Source organism: Cavia porcellus, unplaced genomic scaffold (genome assembly GCF_034190915.1).
Source record: "Cavia porcellus strain 051 isolate PalLab524CR breed Dunkin Hartley unplaced genomic scaffold, mCavPor4.1 scaffold_28, whole genome shotgun sequence".
NCBI lineage: Eukaryota > Metazoa > Chordata > Mammalia > Rodentia > Caviidae > Cavia > Cavia porcellus.
In genome coordinates, this window is record NW_026947511.1 from 43,146,504 (window position 1) to 43,168,923 (window position 22,420).

Consider the following 22,420-nt stretch of genomic DNA (forward strand, 5'->3'; position numbering starts at 1 on the left):
TGAGCGCCCCAGGAGAGCCAGCTGCTCCCAGGCCTTGCTCATGGTTAAGAGCCAAGCTTGGCCATCACCACTGGGTTCCGTCTCCAGAGCCCTGCGACAGGGCCGAGTCCCTGTGGTCACCTGAGGTGCCAGGCCAGCCAGCGGGCGGGTGGCAGGGGCTGCGGGAGGAGAAGCAGCCGAGTCCCCAGGGCCCCACTGCCGCCGGGCACCCCTCTGATTAGAGACCACAGGCACGGAGCGGGTGCACAGTGTTCAGCCTCGGTGCCACCTCGGCTGCCGAGCCCCATCTGACCCCACCGCGTGTTAATGACAGCAGAGCAATTCTGAGGCGCTGGCAGCATCCATAAGGAGGGGAAAAGCACCAAGGTCCGCTCGAAGGAGAGGCAGCTGCCGCCCTCCCCGGCCGCACGGAGATGCTGCTCGAGGCTCTGCCATGTGAGGACGCCACGGTGGGAGGAGATGGGAGAGTCGGAGTGGGCAGGGGCAGCCCATGCCACACGTTAGGACAAACCAGACAGAGCCAGGCACCCTGCGCTCCGGAGAGACACAGCCTTAAGCCAAGGAGAGCCCATGGCTTCTCGGGCCAGGCGTGGACTCGATTTGAGCCTCCACTCACCTGCTTGGCTGGAGGCTCTTACGCAGTCAACACCCTGTACCACTGTACGTGTGGTGCAGGGGAGAGACATGGAGACAGGGCACGGCAGGCACCTGAAACTAGCAATCTAGAGGGAAGGAAGATGCAGTGTCTAACTTCATCCAGTCAGAACACTGGAAGGGCTGGGTGGGGACAGTCCACTCGGATGCTCGGCTTTTGCTGAAAAGTTTAGGGAAGGGGTGTGGCGGACTCAAGGTGACCCCACTCTGCCCTCCGCAGGGACTCCCTGGGGAAGACAAAGCAGGCACCTGAGGGTGCGGCAGGCGAGCGCCACAGGGCAGAGCAGGGGGCAAGAGGCCAGTGCAGTGCACAGCCGGCCTGTGCCCTTCCTGTCCGCCGGGTCCCCCACCTGCCCCGCCCTGTCCCTCTGCCTCCTGACTGGCCCTATAGGCCCTTGCGCCCATTCTTCTGACAGGCTGGATGGGCATCCCCTGCATCCCTCCTCGAGAGGCTGCCCTGGAACACCAGCTGACACGGTCCTTGTCACTGTGGCCTCCCCGGCCCCAGGGACAGTCACTGCACAGAGGAAGCATGTGGGAAGAGCCCGGTTTGTTGAATGACTACAAGAAAAGCCATTCCCATCCCAAAACACTGACTCCTTGTCCCTGACATAGTTGGGTCTCTGCCACCGGGCAGCAGACACTCCTGCTGCTGAGCTGTCCAGTGACAACTACCAGACTGTACATGCTGGGCCACTGCCAGGACCTCAGGGAGGGGACCCAGCATGCAGCCAGCCGGCAGGGAAAGGAATCTCACGCCTGCCACCCACTTCATCCTGGCAAGAGCCCAGAGATAGTGCATTGTTCCACTGAGCACAGCCTGCTTCCCTGCACCATCCACCCTGGCTGCACGTGGCACAGGGTGGCAGGTAGAGGGGGACACAGCAGCCCCCCGAGTGCTGGGGATTGAGACCATGGAGTGTCAAGCTGTATTTTAAATTAATCAGATTTATTACATTAATTTATTTTTGGTTCTTGAGACCAGTTCTTGATATGTAGCTCAGACTGGCTTTGATCACAGAGACCCTCCTGCCTCAGCCTCCAAATACTAGGATTACAGGTGTGAGCCAGCGCCCCAGCTAAGTTTTTAACCTTGACCCAGGGTCTGACAAGGTTGCAGAGGATAACCTCAAACTTGTGTTCTGTGAGTGCTTCCAAGACCTGAGGAGCATCTGGCGCACCAAGGCCTCAAGGCTCTGGACCTGGAAGCCAGAAGAGGGAAAGATGCTCCCGGGCTAGGCCTGCGTAGCTGCAGCGGCTGACAGAAGCCATTAGAGTCTCTCTGTTCTCAGCTTGGCTCCTTCCACGAGGGCAGTGTCACCTGACTTCCTGCTGGCCCAGGAACGGGAAGGTGCCATGGTCACCACCTCCCTGGCTGGACCCACACCAGGGCAGCCTGAAAAGCCACCAACGATAAAATATTCCCTTTTATTTTTAATGCTCTAAAATCCATTATCATGCAAGCTGCTGGTACTTGCTGGGCTGCACAGGATGCCAGGCCAGCTCTGATGGAGGGTGGGGTCCCGGTGATTCCCCTAGGCAGACTGGCCTGGGACGAGCCAGCAGAGGAGCTCAGACACTCCTTGTCCTGTCTCCACCTTGCAACAGATGACAAGAAGCATTTCTTGCTGTCAGGCCTGGTGGGGTGGGGTGTCGGGCTTTAGGGTGACTGAGACTCTCCCACCACCAACCTGCCTGGGGAGGCCATGACACAGCCCCCTCTCCTCGCCATGAACTGCTGCTTGGCTTCTCACAGCTTAAATAAAGCTGAAAAAGCCAACCCTGGTGGCGCATGCCTATAATCCCAGCACCCGGGAGGCTGAGGCAGGAGGGCTGATATGAATTCAAATTCAATTTGGGCCACATAGTGAGATGCTCAAAAAAGAAAAGGAGAAATTCCCAAATCCAAGGCAAGACCTAGGCCTGCCTTTCCCTAGCCACCCTTTGGAGATGCTGGGTGGAAACCAGGGACTGGAATCACAGCTGAACAAGCGAATCCAACTACAGTGGAAAAGAAATTTTTTTGAGGCAGGGTCTCTGTAGCCCAGGCTGGCCTCGAGCTCGCAGGCATCCTCCTGCCTCAGCCTCTCAGGGCCGGGATTCCAGGCGTGCTGGGGGGACAGCAGGAGGGCTGCTCAGCCCGCGCCGGCGCGTTTCCAGGCCCCCGCCGAGCCTGGCTGCCATCTCCCCTGGTCTCACAATCTGAGCAGTCGCTGCTTTTGCACATCCGCGGGGAGAGGCAGGCGCGTTGGTGAAACCCTGAGAGGCGCTGGCAGCCTTTTGCCTTTTGAAGACGCCGGGATGGAAAGCTGCATTCGCAGCGGCCTCTGGCGGCAGAGCTCGGGAACAGCACGCTAAGGGACCTTCAAGAGGAATCTTCCGATTGACCTAGATTCCCAAGCCTGGGCGCTGGCAGGGGCCGGGTTCAGATCTCTCGGCTCCTGGGGAGCAAGGCGACTCCCCTGGGTCACAACGAGGCCTCACGCTGTTCTGTCCACACCTGTAGCTGCAACTAGCTGTCTGGGATCCAAAGACAGACCGACTGGGAAAAATAAACAGGGACCCAGCTTCTCAGCCAGAGACCCCCACCCTGATTCCCTCACCGTGATGTCCCGGGCTTTCAGAAAATGTGGCACTGGGGGAGCTTCCCGGCCCGGGTGCGTGCAGAGGACATCACCTGGGGCTTGAGCAGCTGCAGGTGCATACCAGAAACAAAGGCAAGATATAAATTAAGAGGACAGAAGCCCAAGAATCTACTTCCCATAGCCAACCAAAAAGATTTCAGGTCTAGGAGCAGAGCAAAACCAGTGACCAGTTACAAATCATGGGGCGATGGTCACTGAGAGCAGAGAGGAGAGTGTTCACAGGGCAAGTGAAGCTTCTGTAAACATCACAGCTTCTCAGCAAGGCTTGCTCTGGACCTCTGCGAAAGCTGGTTAATCAGCGGCACCCTGCAAAGGAACCAGCTCATGCTGCTGAAGGTGTAAGATTAAAGGCTCAACTCTTAACTAGTCAGATGGACTGAATTCAAAAAGAAACCTCCGGGGCTGAGGATTTAGCTCAGCAGTGTAAGCACCTGACTGGCAAGCTCAAGGTCATGAGTTCGATCCCCAGTAACCCTCCCAAAAAAAGCTCCATAAGTATTTTAAGCTGGGCATGGTGACGCACACCACCATGTGTAATCGCAGCCCTCAGGAAGCTGAGGCAGGAGGATTGCTGTTGAGTTCAAGGCCAGCCTTGGCTACAATGAGTTCAAGGCCAGCGTGAACGGCATAGTGAGACACTGTCTCAAAAAGAAAAAAAAAGAAAGGGGGTGCCTCTCTTAACATTCAGCCCGAGACCCGTGCCTGGGTCTCTTATTCTCCCCAGGCTCCAGGATGAGGCAGATCTGGTCTTGGGGCGCTGTGCCATGCTCCCGAGGACCTCACCCCCTCTCTGCCTACCGAGGGGCTGCTTCTCGAGGTGTAGTGGGGATGGGCAGCTGCCTCCCTGGGAACTGCTTAGAAATGCAGCTGACAGGGTCTGGCTCAGGTTGGGCTTGCACTCCTAGGGATCCTGACTCAGCCTCAGGCACAGGCAGCACCCTTGCCCGTTCTCTGCCAGGCTCCCTCAGAGTCTCCAGTGTGGTGAGGCGGCGCCCTAGGCAGGTGGCCTCGGGGCACAGGCCACCGGCCACACCCTGAGTGCCGCCTCCCACCCAGCCCGGAGCACTGGTTCCAAGGCTCCTTGCCTTGCCTTACCCTCCTCCGCCACAGCCTCCCCCAAGCTGCAGCTGCCGCCAGAGCTGCCCCACTGCCCTCCCACGTCTTCAGTGCCTGCCGGGGGTGGCACGTCCCTCCTGGGTGTGTCCTCATGTCCTCACCCAGAGAAGCTGCAGACACACAACAAAACTCCACGCAACTCCCAGCAGTTTGGCTGAAAGAAAACACTTCTATTTTCCTAAACCAAATGTGGTGGCGCACTCTTGCAATCCCAGCACTTGCGAGGCTGAGGCAGGAGGACTGATGCCAGTTGGAGGCCAGCCTGGGCTACAGAGTGAGACCCTGTCTCAAAAAAAAAACCCGGTGTGGTGACGAACACCTGTAATCCCAGGACTTGGGAGGCTGAGGCAGGAGGGCCGTTGCAAATTCAAGACTATAAAGTGAACTCAAAGCCAGCCTGAACTGCATAGCCAGACCTTGTCTAAGAAAAACAAGTGTTTCTATTTTCTGAGAAAGTATAACTGAGAATTTATAAAGTCACTCAGACAATTTACTTGTGGGTTTTAGTCTTCCCTTGTTCAAAGGAGACAGGAAGATGGAGAAAAATGTTATAGAAAAGCTGGCCGTGGTGGCACAGGCCTGTAATCCCAGCACTTGGGAGGCTGAGGCAGGAGGATCGCTGCAAATTCAAGGCCAGCTTAAGGCACATAGTGAGACCCCCATCTCCAAAACACCAAAAATCAAAAACAAACAAAAACCTGTGCAACCCCATGCAATCCTGAAAATCCAACCACAGCAATAATTTCAACCATCAACAGACGGCGTTTTATTCCGATGAACCTATGTATGACAAAGGACAGAACTCATCCCCTCTCACCCTACCCTCTCCCCATCAAGGGTTTTTTAAAAAGTACAAAACTTTCCTCTCTAATTTCTCTAAAGTCTTAATCAAAAGAGCGGGGCTGTCCTCTCCTCCTAAGGCGCTGCTTTTGACAAAGGACACAGTCTGTCCCTGGGTTCTGGAGACCTCTGCCCCCCTCCAGGGAAGGATGGCTCAGTGCTCTGGTGAACCCCACCCTGACCGTCCCACATTATCATTCCCAAGACTCCTACAGACTTGATTGCTGGATGCGTTTTTCATTTGGCACAGCTCCAGCGCAGCTCTGCGTGGGAAGTTTGCATGTCGGAGCAGCAGGGTTGGTCTTCTGGCTGGGGGGAAACGGAGCGGGTGGCATTCACATTCCGTGGAAGCACCAGTGGCGGGAGGGCGGGGGCGGCAGTGCAGGGGTGCTGGGCCCTGCGTGCTGCGTGCTTGGAATCCTGGGCAGTCACTGCTGGAGCCCAGAGTGTGGCCAGAATATAAATCCGGAAAGGGCCGAGGCTGTACCTCTTGAGCTGCTGCCCAGTTTGGAGCCCACGGGAAGGATAGGGACAGGTCACCACGGTGAGCGCCACCAAAGCCCATCAACCCAGACCCTGGGAGAGACAGACGCATCCTGGGAAGAGGCGCTTCCAGCTCCGGCTCCCCCAGGGAAGTTCAACAGTGTCCACATCCCCAGCCCCAGGCCCGGGCCCCGGCCCAGGCAGAGGTCTACCCCGAGGGGTATGCCTTGAGGATCTTCACGTCGTCCACGGGGCGATCCTGGGAGTTGGTCTCCACCATCCCCACGCGGTTCACCATGCCAATGCCCTGGCACACACGGCCGAAGATGGTGTGCTTGCCGTCCAGCCACTGGGTGGGTGCGAGGGTCACGAAGAACTGGCTGCCATTGGTGTCCGGCCCTGCGTTGGCCATCGCAAGGATGCCAGCACCTGGGAGGGATGGGGGAAGGGAGAGCGTGGAGGAGCCCCGCGTGCGAAGCAGCCACTCACTGCCCGCCCCACAGAGCTCTCCAACCCCACCCGCTCCCCAGCTGGTCCCTGAGGGCCCTGCTAGCCACGGGCCCACGCTGCCAATTCCCCCAACTCCCAGCACGCCCAGTGTGCCTCTCCGTGAGGATACTCTTGGCAGCCTTTGCTCTGTGACATTTGAGGAGTGGTTAGAGTCCAGGACGCCCAGGGCGGCACTTGGAACTGCTCCGCCTGGGCTCAAGTGCCAGGGCCCCCGTGGCGCCACAGCTGGCAGCTCCCTGGCTCCTGGCCACGGCGTCAGCAGGCACTCTGAATCCAGCCCCCCCCCCCCCGCCCCCACTCACCCGTGAACTTGAGGTCGGGGTGAAGCTCATCCTCAAACTGCTTGCCGTAGATGGACGCGCCGCCGCGACCTGCAGACCGGAAGGTGAGAACTGAGTGGGCCAGACCCACGGCCCTGCTGCGAGCCCAGCACCCACAGGGGCTGGAGGAGCTTTCAGGGTACGGGGAAGGAGGAGGGAGACAGCGCGTCCTGCCTGCCCTACTGCACCCACTGAGCTGCAGAATCAAGCCGTGAACCTCTGGCTTCCTTCAGGTGAAGACTGCTTTTCAAACTGTTTCCTCCCGCTTCCCACCTTAATATAGGCTTGCTACCAAAAATACAGAAGACAGCAAGGTCAAAGAACACGGAGCCCCTGCCACCAGCTCCTCTACAGAATCCTGCCTGGCAGGCAGCGCCTCGATTGCTACGTGTTCATGAGTATTTTAGCAGGAGCCTCCGAGCCCTAACCCCGAGTCTAGCAGAGCCGGCCGGCAGCCAGGGAGAATCTCCCCTCTGCTCAGCTCGGCCGCAAACCCCGACCAGCTGGAACGCGAGCGGCAACCCAGGAGGACCAGGGATGGCGGAGCTGGAAGCTATCTGCCATCCACCTGCAGCGAGAACAGGAGGCACCGACACCTAGCCAACCCTGGCATCAGGGCCACCGCGCGCACGGGGAGGTGAGCGGCAAAGGTGGGGAGCGAGAGACAGCCGCCACCACCAAGAACAGACGCAGCGTTGGGGAAGGGGGAACGGGAACCCCCTGTGAGCAACGTGGCCACCAAACGCTGCTCCTCCCGGTCCGCAGGAGCTGGGGACTTGCGCTCTGCAGGGCCCACAGGACGTGAGGCTCCTACGTTCCCGCAGGGAAAGCAGCCCGGCTCCACAGGGCTGGGCAGGCGGCCAGTGCTGGATTCACTGGTGAGTGCCGCCTGCCTGGCAGCCAGAAGCCGCCCAGAGGCCAGGTCTCAGGGCACGGCACAGGTGCTTCCATGGTAATAAACACACAAACAAGAAAAATCCCTTTTTCGCCTTTCGGGCTGCCCCACGCGACACAGGCCACAGCCCCTGCCAGCAGAAAGGGGGTGGGCTGAAATCAGGCGGCCAGCCTAGCTCAGCCCAGCTCAGCCCAGGCTCCAATGATTCTATCCAACCTGCCCAAGAGCGGGTAACAACCTGCCCAAGAGCACAAGCTGCTGGGGGGCCAGAGGGGCCAGACAGTGCCCCGCCAGCTCCCCTCCCTCTCCCTTGCCCTTGCCCTGCCCCTGCCCAGCATCCCAGGGACGGCAGGCCCTACAAGCTGAGCGCTGCCCAGCAAACCCTCAGACCTCTGCCCTCTAGGAACCCACACGCCCCACCACCACTGTCACAAACTCAGACCAGGGGGCAGGAGTCACAGACAAGAGCTGGAGGAGAGGCCCAGGGCCCCCTTGGTCACCAGCTTTGGTACCGCCCTGGTTAGAAAGCTGATGAGGCACTGGTCCAGGACACAGACAGCTGGGACAGACAGACAAGACAGACTGCTGCCTAAGCTCTGGGCTGGGTTCTCTGTCTCTCCAGAGCTCTCTCAAAGTCTTATCCAAGGCAGGCGAGGCAGGGCACAGACAAAAGATACAGAGAAACAGGACGATCTGGGGCCCCACCCAACCCTGCTCCTGGAGGGGGTGACCCCTACCCGGTGACCCATCTGTGTCTTCCTCTGCACACCCACGGGTCCCTGAGAGCCGCCTGCTGTTCCTGGGGTTTACAGAGACAGAATCCCGCTCCCCCATCTCTGCACTCAGCCCCTCGGCCCCCCACGGGTCAGGGCATGTCCCCCACTTCGTTCCCTCAGCTCTGTGCAGCGTCTCCCCACTCTGTGACTGCCACCCCGTCCTGGGTCTCCTCCAGCACCAGCTGCAGCGGGGCTCGCTGTGACAGGTGCTCTGCTGCCCCCCACACCGGGTGACCAGACGGAGCGGGAGCCACTGTGCTGTCCCCTCCCGCCGGCAGCAGGCAGACCTGGCACTTCCGTCCTGTCACCGCACCTATCTTCTAGTTTACTGGTTTTTGTCCTCTGAACAGCCACTTAAACACTGAACGGTCAGATGTCATTTCTTTGTCAATTAATGCTTTGCAAATCCTTTATCCTGGGTGATTTCTTACATTCCTTTTGGGGGGAAGGCGGGACAGGATCAGGGATCGAACTCATGACCTTGCCAGCAGGCGCTTGTGCTGCTGAGGATTTCCTGCACTGTTTTACAGGGTTCTTTTTTTTTTTTTTTGTCTTTTTTGTTTTTATCGGTATCGGGGATCGAACTCACAACTGCCTGCTTGCAAAGCAGGTGCTTATGCCACTGAGCTAAATCCCCAGCCCCTACGGGTTTCTTCTAATGCACAGAAATTTCTGTAGTCAATCTGTTATTAAAAGCAGGAATCCATTTCTTATCCCAACACCCCTCTAATGTCTCCTCCTCTGCTCACTGTAGAAATCTCCCAACGATGAGCCATCTACAACACGAGACAGGCTTGGTGGCCATGTGAGGTCACCACACTACAGGGCCCCAGATTGACAAGCAGGTGGCAGTGACCCAGAGGCTACCAGAAAGCTCTGCCCAGGCAGCACTCTGACTCCAGAGGACAAGCGATCCATTGATGCCTCTCTACCAAGCAAGCTTCCAACAGGCACCTCGGGCCAGCTGTCCCTGGCTGTCCCCAGGCTCCTCCACCTCTGCCTCTGCCTCAGAGGCACAGGCAGTGACTGAGCGGTTTGGTTTGCAGCTGGCAGAGTGGGTGCCCGGCCTGACTTAGGGAAACACAGAGACTTCCGAGGAGCTCTCCTGACCCAGAGACCAACGCGCTCCTCCGGTGACCACGGCTCTTTCCCACCACCTTCTCCAAGAGCAGCACAAGAGGAGGGGGCCTGGGTCCCTGACTCCTGCTGGGCGGGTGAAGTGGGGACAAGTTCCCTCCAGGTGCTCAGTTACGCGGCTGACTGACAGTCGCCCTGCCGCACTGCAGGAAGGGGACCGAGCCCTGTGACATCCCCACCGGAGACCAAAAAGTGTACAGGGGACCTCCCTGTCTCCAGTGTCCTGGGCTCAGAGCCGGGATTCCAGCTCCAGCTGTCGGTGGCTGTCAAGTGCTTGCTTCATTTTTAGCAGGACCCCCCCAGGACGTGTGACAGCGTGCTCGGAAGCCAGGTGTGCATGGCACACAGTGAGCGCTGGTGGCACTGGTGTGAGGAGCCCAAGTTTCCGCGAGCAGCACTGGTGCCACCAGGATTCGGACCAGTCCTGTCCCCGAGCCACCTGCTCAATGCCCCTGGCTCACTGCGGACAGCTTCGGCTTTTTTTTTTTCATTTTCCACTGAGAAAAAGGACGTTTCCAGGGCTCCCTCCGCCAAATGCCCGCCCCTGTGCCCACCACCTGCCCCCTCCTTTACTAACGCACCACGTCAGCCACCCCCGAGCACCCACTCCCACTCGCTGCCCATGTCTCCCCTCCTGCCAGATCACTCCCGCCAGCATTCACAGCTCATCACCGAAGCACGGTGGCTACAGCCATGGGCACTGTGAGGCCTGTGGGGCGGGAAGAACCAGCAGGACGCCTAGCCGGAAGGGAGAGGAGGAGAGGTTGCAGCAACAGATAAAAGGCACCCGCAGCTAAGCAAGCAATAATTTGAGTTATTTTGATACGGCCGTAGTAGAAAAAAGGCTCAGCGCCCGGTGTTGGGGGTGCACCTGTTACCCCAGCACTTGGGAGGCTGAGGCAGGAGAATGACTTCGAGTTCAGGGTCAGCCTGGGCTACAAAGTGAGCTCAAGGCCAGTCTGAACTGAGACCCTGTCTCAAAAAAAAAAGAAAGACTAAAAGTGAAAACCAGCAGGAAGTCAACAGTATGTGAAGACGTCAGGATGACCACAAACGGAACAGCTCTAGGGTGGTCAGCCTGAGGGACGGGCAGGCACTGCGATGGCTCGGGGCTCCCCGGGGCCCAGGACGCTGCCTGCGCTGGCATCCAGTCAGCACGCAGGCTGACCCAGTGACCAGGTCGGACCAGGACCTGGGGTCCCACAGTTATTTGGAAATCTTTAGAGTCACTCAGTTCCGTCACCATCACAACATAGAAACGTGACATCAGGAAGGACAGAAAGACAACTCAGAAACACAGGAAGCCTGGAGCGAGAGACTCACACCCGAGTTGCTTCTGGGCCCGGTTCCCCAGTCCCGCACTCTCGGCTCACCAGAGTCACGAGTGATAACAGTTCACGGTGTGACAGCAATGAGAGGGGCAGAGGAGACAGGAGAGGAGCAGGGGGAGGAGGATGCAGGATGCAGGATGCAGGATGCAGGATGCAGGATGCAGGATCCGCCTCGCCGCCCCGGCCCACAGGGCAGCGAACGGAGAGCGATGAAGACTTTGGAAGCCCAGTTCCTGCAGCGTCAGCATCCGGAAAACTCCCCAGGAGCCCACCAGGGAGAGAACCACTGGAGTCTTCACCATGCACTCCCCGAGGGCAGCTGGCAGGATGGGGTGCCCAGCTGGGCAGTGTCCCCAACACCCCCCAGCCCAAGAAGCCATGGCGGAGGAGAGCAGCTAAGGAGACACACCTAGGCCGGGGCCGGGGCTACAGGGCGGCAACCAGGGCCGCCGAACTTCCAGGCACCAGGTCACACTGGGGGGTGGCGCGGGGCCTGCATGGGGCTGGACGGTCAGTATGGCAGCTAGAGGGGTCCTGAGACCCAGTTTAGGGGTCCCGGGGAGATGCGCAGTGGCTGGTCCCCTCAAAGGGGACCCCAACTTGCTTCTTTCCAGGCTAGAATAAAAGGGAGAGAGTAACCTCGCCTTTGAGTGGGGACACAATGGGCCCACAAAGGCGAGGAGAATGACATGGGGACACCACGACCCTGTGCCTGACAGAGAGGAGGGAAGGGAGGAAATGACCTCAGACCACCAGACCTGAGGCTGGTGCCTGTAATCCCAGCACTCGGGAGGCTGAGGCAGGAGGATCGCTGCAAGCTCCAGGCCAGCCTGAGCTCCACAGTGAGCTCAAGGCCAGCCTGGACTGGACAGTGAGACCCGGTCTCAAAAACAAACCAACACCTTCGCGTGGGGGAAACATAAACCTAAGCGGTGCCTTCTCCGTGGCTCCAGACACAAGCGATTCTACAGAGATGAGAGTCTAGTGAAGCAAAGCTCAAAGGCAAGAGAAAAACCAGGGAATACGGGGAGAAGACTGGGCGCTGAGGGCATCAGCCGAGACCCGCGACACCAATAAAGAGCTGACACATAAGTCAGAGCATCGAAGAGCAGAACAGACACAGCCAAAAACGGAGTCGGGCAGGAAGGAGGGCTGAGGTTCCTCAGGGGAGAAAGGAAAAACCTTGTCGTGCTCCAATCAGAAGAGATGCAATCAACACGGAAGGCAAAGATGACGAGACAAAGGAAAATTAGTTTCCTGAAATAGCAAATCTGATGCATATCACCAGAGATTCAGAAACAATGACTTTTAAATTTTCCATAAATTCAAGGAAGGCTGAAGTCTGGCCACAGGATTTCCCAAAACTACACTTAAACTGGGGGCGATGGGGCGGAGCTGTCTAACATCTGAGGGACCAATGACATCCGGGGGACCCCACCTCTGGCGTGGCCAAAATCCCCCACAGGGCAGTTCACAAATGCAACCCCACCAGCCCCCCTGAAATCCCGCCTTCTAGCATTTAAGGGCATAAGGAGGTGTGAGTAACCCTGAGTTAAGAGCACAGAACAAAAAAAGTAAAATTGTTGGACGTGGTGGTGCACGCCTGTAATCCCAGCACTCTGGAAGGTGAGGCAGGAGGATCACTGCAAGTTCAAAGCCAGCCTGGGCTACAGAGTGAGCTCAAGGCCGGCCTGAACTACACAGCGAGACCCTGTTCCAAAAAGCCAAAAAAAGGTAAACTGTCAGGAGCAATGCATATGCCCCGTGTAACCCCGAGAGGCTGAGGCAGGAGGACTGCAAATCTGAGGCCAAGCTGGGTAACTTAAAAAGATCCTGTTTCAGGGGCTGGGGGTTTAGCTCAGCGGCATAAGCACCTGCCTTGCAAGCAGGCAGTCGTGAGTTCAATCCCCAGTACCGATAAAAAGGAAAAAGACAGGAAAAAAAAAAAAAAAAAGATCCTGTTTCAAAACAAGAAATTCAAAAGGGTTGGGGGTGTAGCCCAGAACAAACCCAGATTCAGCCCCCAGTACAGTAAACAGACAAAAACAAAACTAACAACAAACAACAGGGTGGGTAGTACGGCCCAGCGGTAGAGCATCCCTAGCATGTACACTGGGTCTGATCCCCAGCGCCATAAAAAAATAAAGTTAAAAGTTTTTAAAGTTAAACTTTAAAAGTGCTAACTGCCCCATCCTTCATCACAGGCAGGCAGTTTCCCGGATGAATTTACTCAAAGCTAAACAGAACTTCCATTTTAAAACAGCAGTATTTACAGTCTACCCCGTTCTCTGGTCACTTCCATCTAACCAGCTGCTCTCTGACATGGATGCCCAGAATGGGACCCAGCAAACATGATCGCTGGCCCTTCTGAGAAGTGGGAGGTGGCAGGATAAGCCAGCTGTGGGAGAAACTCTGGAAGCTCCACTTCCTGGTTTTTGCCCCATTTTTTATCTATCTTGGATTCTATGATGCATCCATCCACATTAAAGAAACTAAGCTCCCCTGGTCATAAAGAGAAACGGCGAAGCCAGACACACTGGGCAGTACACGCCTCTCTAATCCCGGCCTTCTGGCAGGCTGAGGCGGGAAGATCACAAATGTAAGCCAGCCTGGAGCACTGAATGACTTAACAGGACCCTGTTTCAAAAGAAAAAAGAAAAAGGTCCAGGGATGTAGCTCAGGACGAAGGCCCTGGGTTCAAGCCCAGGTGGAACCCTCAGGACAACAAAAACAGAACAAAACCAACCCCCAAACCTGAGAACACCAAGAAAAGGGCAAGAAGATTCCACAGGAGAGACAGCTCCCCTGCCTAAAGCCCAGAGCGGGAATCAGCAGAACAGCAGCCACCTGAGAAGCAAGGGCTGGCTGTCCAGCAAGCACCCTGACAGCGTGGCCAAGGAAGCGCCACGCAGGAACCCAGGATCCCAGAGCCCCCATCTCCACTCAGGGCCCACCCTGCGGCTCCGGGCTCCCACACAGCCACTTCCTCAGTGACCTTCCGAGGTCACAGGGCCTAGGCCAGACCCTCCTCTCCTCCCTCCAAACCCCACATGCGCCTCCCCATCTCGCTGGTCGCCTAGGAAACTGGCAGTCTCACGGGACCATTTCTGCCTCTTGGCTGTCCAATCTGCCACTGCAGACCCCGGGCGTAGGCTGCCAGCCAGCCCCTCCTCACCACCTCCCGATTCCCAGCCTGGTCCGACTCCATCACCTCCAGACTGGACGGTTACAGAGGCCAATCCCAGGGCCATTTCTTTCTTTCTTTCTTTCTTTTTTTTTTTTGAGACAGGGTCTTGCTATGCAGTTCAGGCTGGTCTTGAACTCGCAACAGTCCTCCTACCTCAGCCTCCTGAGTACTGGGATTACACGAGTGTGCCATCACGCCCCGCTCCAGGACTCACTCTTGTCCTTCTGTTTATTCTCCAAGAAGTGGCCAGAGGGACCTTCACACAGCACTGGTCAGATCACACCTTTCCTTTACTCAAAACTCAATGATGGGGGCTGGAGATTTAGCTCAGCAGCATAAGCGCCTGCCTTGCAAGCAGGCAGTCGTGAGTTCGATCCCCGGTACCGATAAAAAGGAAAAAGACAAAAAAAAAAAAAAAAAAAACTCAACGATGGCCCCTTTGCTCAGAATAAAACCCAATGTCCCCAACACGGTCAGGTCCACAGAGGCCCCGACCTCTCAGTGCCCTGGGTCTCAGAGTTCACCCTGTCTGCGTCCAGAACCCTGCAACATCTCAGAGAGACTTCTCTGATCTTCCCACGCCTCTCTATCCTGCATGGTCCCCACTTCACCACGGGCAGGAATTTTGTCTCTCCATAGCTACATCCCTAGGGCTTAGAAAACCATCGGACACAAAGCAGGTGCACAGTATTTGCGTTTGGCTTTGGTGTGGTTTGTTTTTGGTGGTGAGAGAGACTGAACCCAGGGCTTCACACAGAGCAACATCTTCAGCCCTTCTTTTTAATTTGTATTTTTGCTAAGTCCCTAAATTACCTAAGCTGGATTTGAATTTTTGATCCTCCTGCCTCAGCCTCCCAGAGTGCTGCGATTATGGATGTGCACCGCCACACTCAGCTTCAGTATTCAGCATTGTATTCTTTCCAAAATGTTGAGAATATTTTTTCCACTTCTACTCCAACTACACTATGTATCACCACAATGCTGGCAAATGTTATTCGCTCTTAGTGAACGAAACACAAAAGACATGAAAAGCCATCAGGAGGGATCAGGATTCCTTTCCGAATTCCCCACTTGCATGTGTCAGTGGGTAGGAGACGCCACTGGAATCAAGTCACTTAGGTCCAGGTTGTGCGGCAAACAGCACTCTGGCCACCTCCTCACCAGTCAGGAGACAGTGAGACGTACCTGTCCCCGTTGGGTCACCTCCCTGGATCATGAAGTCCTTGATGATTCTGTGGAATTTGGTGCCGTTGTAATAGCCACGCCGGGCCAACTCGGCGAAGTTCTTACAGGTCTTGGGCGCGTGCTTCCAGTACAGCTCCAGCACGATGATTCCCATGCTGCAGGCAGGGGACAGCACAGCCCGGTCAGGAGCAAGGTCACGGCCCCAGGCACGGCGGGACTGTTCTGCTTCTCTATTGCTTCGTTTTTTGAGACACAGTCTCGCTATGTAGCTCAGGCTGGCTTTGTCCCCAGGGTGGAAGGGAACTGAAGATAGGTATTTTGCATTAAAAGAAAGTGAGGCGGTCAGGAGGCTGAGGCAGGAGGATTACTGTGAGTTTGAGACCGGCCAGGGTTACAATGTGAGCTCAAGGCCAGCCTGAACTGCACAGCAAGACCCTGTCTCAAAAAACACAACAAAATAAAGGAAAAGAAAGAAACAGAGAAGGAGGCAGAGGATGGCTAGAGCGGAAACAGCTTGAGAACTCTGTGCTGTGGCTGAAAAGCAGGAGGAAAGCGCAGAAAGGGACAGAGGAAGGGAGGAAATAAGGAAGGAAGCCCCCCCCCCGCATGTCAAACTGCAGTTTTAACGCTACACCATCGTAGCAGCCATGTAAGGTCTTGAGCAGGACCCCGCTGCCCTGCTTCAGGAAGACCAATTTAAGAGGCGCGGGGATGAGCGGAGCTGGAGACCCTGCTTGTGAGACAGGCTGACCAGGCTCCAAGCAGGGCTCCCCCCACTCACCAGCCTGTTAATCTGTAGAATCTGACACCTCCCCGCTAACACTTGATGATAAAAGTTGCCAGAAGGATTGGATTAAATTAAGTGATGGCACGGTCCTATCAACGTGCCCTTTAGTTACGTCGCTATCACGTGACTCTTCGGTGACTTTTCCCTGTAATTTCGCAGTTATCTGTGATATAACTGTAATATTTGAGTATCAGTCTCCAGAGGCAGGGCGCTGTGGTTTTATTCACCTCTGCGTCCTCAAGATTCAGCTCTCCTGTACGTGGCGGTCGACTCACTCAGTGAATGTTTGTTGAGTGAATGAATGAACGAGGTGGGCGACGAGGATGATCGCGACAGCGGTGGCTGGATCCCCGGCTGCCGCTCCACGTGGACCCTGGCTTCTCGGAGCAGCGCGCCAAACCCAGGCCGAGCGAATCCCGGCCCCGCATCGCCCCAGCCCAGCCCCACAGGTCCGACCCCCTCACCTGGTCTCCAAGTAAACGTTGGGCGGCTGCCAGGAGTCTGGGGGAATCGCAGCCATGACCACGCCGACGGAACCCTCCGCAAGCAGCAGCTACTTCCGGCGGCGGTGCGCGGGGGATCCGTCACTGCGGCGCACACTTCCGGTCCCCGCCGATCAACTCTCCGGAGTCCAGGAATGGAGGCGGGAAACTGGGACAAGAAGAGGATGGAGGCTTCTTCCACGGCGGAGAAGCTGAGGTGTGGGCCTAGAAGAAGCTGAACACTAGGACAGAAGAAAGTGCAAAATTCCTTACAGGATATCGATGAATGTGGAGCCCGCCACTTGCCGGACGACCCGATTGGCTGGTTTAGGCACGGAAGGCGGGAACACAAATCTTCACTGTGATTGGACGGATTTGTTTGTTTGTTTTGAGGCAGCCTGAAGTAGTTAAGACGGCTTGAACTCACTATGAGCCAAGGCTGGCCTTGAACTCGCACTGATCCTCCTGCCTCAGCCTCCCCAGTGCTAGGATTTTTTTTTTTTTAATTGTCTTTTTGAGACGGTGTCTCGTTATGCAGTTCAGGCTGGCCTTTAGCTGGCTTTGTAATCCAAGCTGGTCTGGAACTTTCAACGATCCTCCTGCCTCAGCCTCCGAGTGCTGGGACCCCTTGCTAGGATTATAGGCATGCACCACCACGCCCGGCGTGGACGAATTAGGAGCAGTCCCGCAATTGGACGAGGTCGGAAGAGAAGAAACAAACAGAAAGACACTAGAGTGATGCTATTTAATAAGGAAACTTTGTGTGTATGAGTTACCCAGAACTTGCAGTTTTTAGAAACAATCTTTTACTCTACAAAGCAATCTTTTGCATGTGTGGCTAAAATATTTTATTAAATTAAGTGTATGATCTGCAAATAGCTCCATAAGAAATTTTAAAAGCAAAATTACAAACATTTTCAGTAAAATGTACAAGAATTAACAGCAAAATTACATTTCCTTTGTAGCACAATTAGAAAAATGTTGTTTCTGACATGCTCTAAAAATTTTATAATATATTCTCTAATAGCTGCAGTGTTACATCTGAATGAGATGTTAATTTAATTCAAGGTTAATTTAATTCTTTATTATTAATAGGTTCATCATTTGGACCCTAAAAGCCAACTGTTCAACCTTAAGGAAAATAATAAACTGTCATCGTGGAACATGAAGGTATAAAAGGCTCCTGAGGGTGCAGATGTCTGTCAGCCTCGTTTGTTTCTCTGTTACATTCTGTAAAGTATTATCTATTCAAATCTGTTTAGTAACACTATAAACGAATTACATTTTTAAAGTAAGCACCATTGTCAAGCAGGAGGCTGTTTGATCCCCAGTACCAAAAATAAAATAAAATAATAAAATAAGCACCATTAATACACACTCTATATGAACTTAATCTTTTAAATGACACCCTTTTGATCACATAGACATTTAAATCTGTTTTTTGTTTGTTGGCCTTTTTGAGACAGGGTCTCACTGTGTAGTTCAGGTTGACCTTGGGCTCACTTTGTAACCCAGGCTGGTCTCGAACTTGCAACAATCCTCGTGCCTCAGCCTCCCGAGTGCTGGGATTACAGGAGTGCACCACCATGTCCAGCTCTGTTTTCTTTATTTGTAAATAAGAATAAGCAGTATATCACCACTACACAGAAATATACCATCAAACTTCACCTCACTGCACAGGAAGCATTTAGGAAAAACATTTGAAAAAAACAGTACAAATTATTTTGGTCATTTTTATATATTTTGTCATTTTTTTTAATATTTGAGCATTTAAAACATTGTCAGAAACTATTTCCTGAGTTTCAGAAGTTTCCAGTTTCCAGCTCAGAACAGGTAAGCTTATTATTAAATGGGTCCTTTCTTTAAGCACATGGAACCCTTGAATTTTTTTCTTTTTTTGTCTTTTTGAGATGGGGTCTCACTATGCAGTTCAGGCTGGCCTTGAGCTCACTGTGTAGCCCAAGCTGGTCTCAAACTCGCAACAATCCTCCTGCCTCAACCTCCCGAGTGCTGGGATTACAGGTATGAGCCACCACGCCCAGCTGAAACCCTTGAATTTTTAAGAAAGAAACCAAAATAAAAGGACTGGAAACCACCCAGAAGAATTGTGGGCTTTTCTTCTCAAAGTATGTTATGATACGTGGAACCATTTTAGTCACAGCTTCTATACAGTCTGCACTGTATGCAAAAATCATAGAATTGCAAATAGTGTGGAAATGCTACTAAACAGAGACTTCAGCCAGGGATTTAGCTCAGTGGTATAAGCGCCTGCCTGGTAAGTGCAAGGTCATGAGTTTGATCCCTGGTTAAAAAAAAAAAATTGATCTAGAAACTTCAATTTAAGAATAACATGGAGAGAGATGAACATCCAATAAAGGCACGAGAACATGCTTCCGTTTCTCACCTTGGAATAAGGAGATGGATAAATGGGGAATACTTAAAAAGTGCCCCTGGCCCAGCTACATAACCCCTGGGGTTTCATGTCAGTTCTTTCTTCCTCTGGTAGCTACCGGGACGGACCATTCAGCGGATGTAATTGTTATAAAATCTTCCAAACCACAGAAGTTGTACCTTTCAAATACTAGGTTTATCAAGAGCTGTTTTAGTGAGTCACAGACTGGAACAAATACAGCAATACACTAAAACTTGTGGTGTCCAAAGTGTTGCTGCCTCTTGCATATAGGATTTGGGTATGGGCAAAAGAAACGCGGGATTCTTTTTTTTTTTTTTTTTTTGGTACCAGGGATCGAACTCACAACTACCTGCTTGCAAGGCAGGTGCTTATGCCGCTGAGCCAAATCCCCAGCCCCCAAAACTCAGGATTCTTTCATAATTACGTGCTGTTTAAACTCTACTAGGTAGGGGTCTCAGCAGGTTAGGATTAACTTCATAAGAATATACGCTCAAACCAGCGTGAAAACAGATTTAGCAGGGCTGGGGATTTAGCTCAGCGGCATAAGTGCCTGCCTTGCAAGCAGGCAGTCCGTGAGTTTGATCCCCTGGTACCAATAAAAAGGAAAAAGACAAAAAAAAAAAAAAAGCCAGATTTAGCAGGCAGTTAGAAAAAATGGGAAGGAGCTACAGGGAACACAGCCCTGACGGAGGAGAGCAAAGGTATCTGCAAACAGAGGGACAAGGCTGGTTTTTAGAGAATTCCGGAGGTGGGCTGGGGTCTGCTGCGTCGTGCCGTCAGTTTGATTTTGCAGGATGGTTCTGGAAAAGCCCTTGTTGCTGGATGGGACAGTGTGGGCTCCATATTTCTGCTTGGCACATATCAGTTTTATGAGGCTGTGCTGGAATCCCAGATGGTTTCGGGCAATGCTGTTTGGTCCCTTAAATCTGTCATCTTGATGTTCTCAGTCTTGAAGGAGGATGAGCCAGATGATGTAAATATAGGGTCTTAACAGACGCCCCCTTTGGCTTATGGTTTCTTTTGCTTAATTAACTTTACGCCTGTGAGATCCATCGCGTGTGGGTGTGCAGTGGGCGTGTTGCATTGCTCTGGGCATGAAGTTCTGAGAGAAGACAGGAAATCCAGACCGGCAGCAAGGAGACGGCACGGGCTCCTGTGAGGCAGCTGTCATCTGGAGGAAGCCAGAGTGAACTGCGGCTTCCTGACCTAATCAGTTACCCAAGGCCGCAGCGCTGTCTCACCGCGGACCAGGCTCTTCCTTCTCAGTTCCCGAGAGTCTTAAGGATGCTGCACGGTGCACACTGCGCCTGAGTTTGTTCTCCTGTACCATAAACCCACAAATGCCAAAGTCTTCCATTCTCAGAGACAATGCACTATGAATTAGGCACCATCTGTCTAAACATCTGTCTAAATACATCCTACATTTGTGTTCCAACCAAGTTGATGATTAATTTTTGCTCGCTAACAGATACTCTAACAGACACTGGGTAACCAATAAATAACTGGAAACATACCGTCCAGAGCTCTGGAGGACACACCGAGCCCAGGCCACAGTGCACCTCGCCCTCCAGCACCCCCACTCTTTCCCGTTCGGGGTGTACTTTTTTGATTTTACCTCATAAAACTGCCTATGCCTCTCACTGCCTTTTTTTTTTTTTTTTTTAACTAATAAATGTTTATTGGAGGCTGGGATTTAGCTCAGCGGCATAAGCGCCTGCCTTGCAAGCAGGCAGTCATGAGTTCAATCCCCGGTACCAATAAAAAGGAAAAAGACAAAAAAAAAAAAAAATGTTTTTGAAAAGCAATTGTATTTCTACTTCATGGTGTCAAAGAAAAGTAAAACACATTGTTTACAAGAGTATTAAAATATGAAAGATCAATAAAGCTCATCACAAACCAGACCTATATACAAAAAACTAGAAAACATTATGGAGAAATTGAAGACTTCGAAAAAATACATTTTAAAGTGAAACACTTGAAGATAACAATTTTCCAAAAGCTGAACTAATAGTTTAATGAAAATTCTAGGTTTTTTTTAAATTGGCAGGCTTTTCTAAAATTGATAGGAAAATCCAAAATACTTGAAATCATTAAGACAATTTTGAAAAGCAAGAAAAAGTTTGGAAGACTAACATGCATTTCCAGAATTTATATGTGTTTATAATAATCAACACACAGTGTAGTATTGCCTCCAAGGCAGACAAAAAGGATTGAAGAGAACAGGTTCCTTAATAGACCTAAATGTGTTGGGTTAATTGATTTCTTAAATTTTATTTTAAAGAGAAAAAAATAAAAAGAAAATTTCAAAACAGTAGGAGAATAGCAATGGCTAATACATTTCATATTGTTGTCTTTAAATTACTGAGTATGAGATATAAGCATGTAATTGTCCAAATAGTATTAGCGCAAACCTTTCTTTTCAATGAACTACAGGCAATTAATAGTATAACAAGCTTAACTATGGGGGCTGGGGACTTAGCTCAGCGGCATAAGCACCTGCCTTGCAAGCAGGTGGTCGTGAGTTTGATCCCTGGTACTGATAAAAAGATTAAAAAAAAATCTTAGCTATGTTGCATATATATATATATATATTTTTTTTTTTTTTGCTTTTTCCTTCCTTCTTTTCTCCTCTCACATCCCAGTTTCTCTTTCCTTTTGAGCAGTTTCTCCCCATTTCACAGTATCTATTGTACATTTTTTGCTGTTTCACTTTCTCACACTAGGGAGACAATACGAGGTTTACACACGGGAGTCCGACTTGTTCCACTTATGAGTATGGGCTTGAGTTGCACCCATTTACCTATATCTCACTGCCTGCTGAAAGGCTTTTCTGAAACAGTAAATCAAGAACCCACCGAGTGAGGTGAAGTCACCCTCTCCTTTTGGGGTACTTCTTCAGACCCCCATCTGCTATCTGATGACTTAGATACAGTGTATTTATATAATCTGTTGTTGGTGGCCATCTGCGATGTGTGATGTTTCTGGATCCTGCATCAAACAGCTCGGGCTGCAATGAGTATCTCTCAGTGTCCCGGTGTCAGCCTGGGGGCAGAATGCCTGGGTCACAGACAGCGTGGAGTGTAACTCAGTAGTTAAACCACAGTGTGCCAGCCTGGCGTAGCAATGCACACACCTTCCAGGAGCCCAGGGGAGGCTGGTATGGCTGTGCCTCCTGGCTAATGCTTGGCCTTGCGTTTTTCCCATTTCAGGAATTCTGAAGCCTGCACAGGGCTAGCTCAGTCATTTCTCTTACAAATAATGAGTGATGAAGTTGAATGCTTTTTTTATGAGTATGTTTGCCAGTTAGACACCTTCTTTGTGATACTGGCTTTAAAAGTGTTCAAATTTTCATTCTCAGTTCTGCTTTTATTTATTTATTTATTTCTGTCTTTTTGAGACAGGGTCTCACTAAGCAGTTTGGGCTGGTCTGGAACTCACTGTGTAACCCAGGCTGGTTTTGAATTCACAATGATCCTCCTGCCTCAGCCTCTCAAGTGCTAGCATCACAAGTGTGCGCCACCACGCCTGGCTTTATTTTTATTTTGAGATGACCTGGCTAAATTACTAAATTTCCCAGGGCGGATTCAAATTTGGGTCTTCCTGCCTCAGACTCCCAGACTGATGGGTTACAGGCATGCAGATCACTTAAGGGGACACAG

At 52.7% G+C, this 22,420-nt stretch overlaps 1 protein-coding gene across 1 annotated transcript; it reads right to left on the reverse strand.

Moving 5' to 3' along the window:
• Positions 1-5,154: 5,154 nt before the first annotated feature.
• Positions 5,155-16,490, reverse strand: Ppil1 (peptidylprolyl isomerase like 1). Its single transcript, XM_003473886.5, has 4 exons — positions 16,331-16,490; positions 15,080-15,234; positions 6,551-6,619; positions 5,155-6,167 (listed from the first exon to the last, which is right to left on the reverse strand). The coding sequence occupies exons 1-4, from the start codon at positions 16,384-16,386 to the stop codon at positions 5,947-5,949; spliced, it is 501 nt and encodes a 166-aa protein (XP_003473934.1). The 5' UTR covers positions 16,387-16,490; the 3' UTR covers positions 5,155-5,946.
• Positions 16,491-22,420: the final 5,930 nt, after the last annotated feature.

What these genes read in the sequence shown, in the direction of transcription:
- Ppil1 (XM_003473886.5), bottom strand. Translation starts at nt 16,386, where the DNA reads ATGGCTGCGATTCCCCCAGACTCCTGGCAGCCGCCCAACGTTTACTTG. An exon ending in AACGTTTACTTGGAGACCAG is followed by an intron (nt 15,235 to 16,330) that starts GTGAGGGGGTCG and finishes CCCTGCCTGCAG; the next exon opens with CATGGGAATCATCGTGCTGG. An exon ending in AGGTGACCCAACGGGGACAG is followed by an intron (nt 6,620 to 15,079) that starts GTACGTCTCACT and finishes TCCGGTCTGCAG; the next exon opens with GTCGCGGCGGCGCGTCCATC.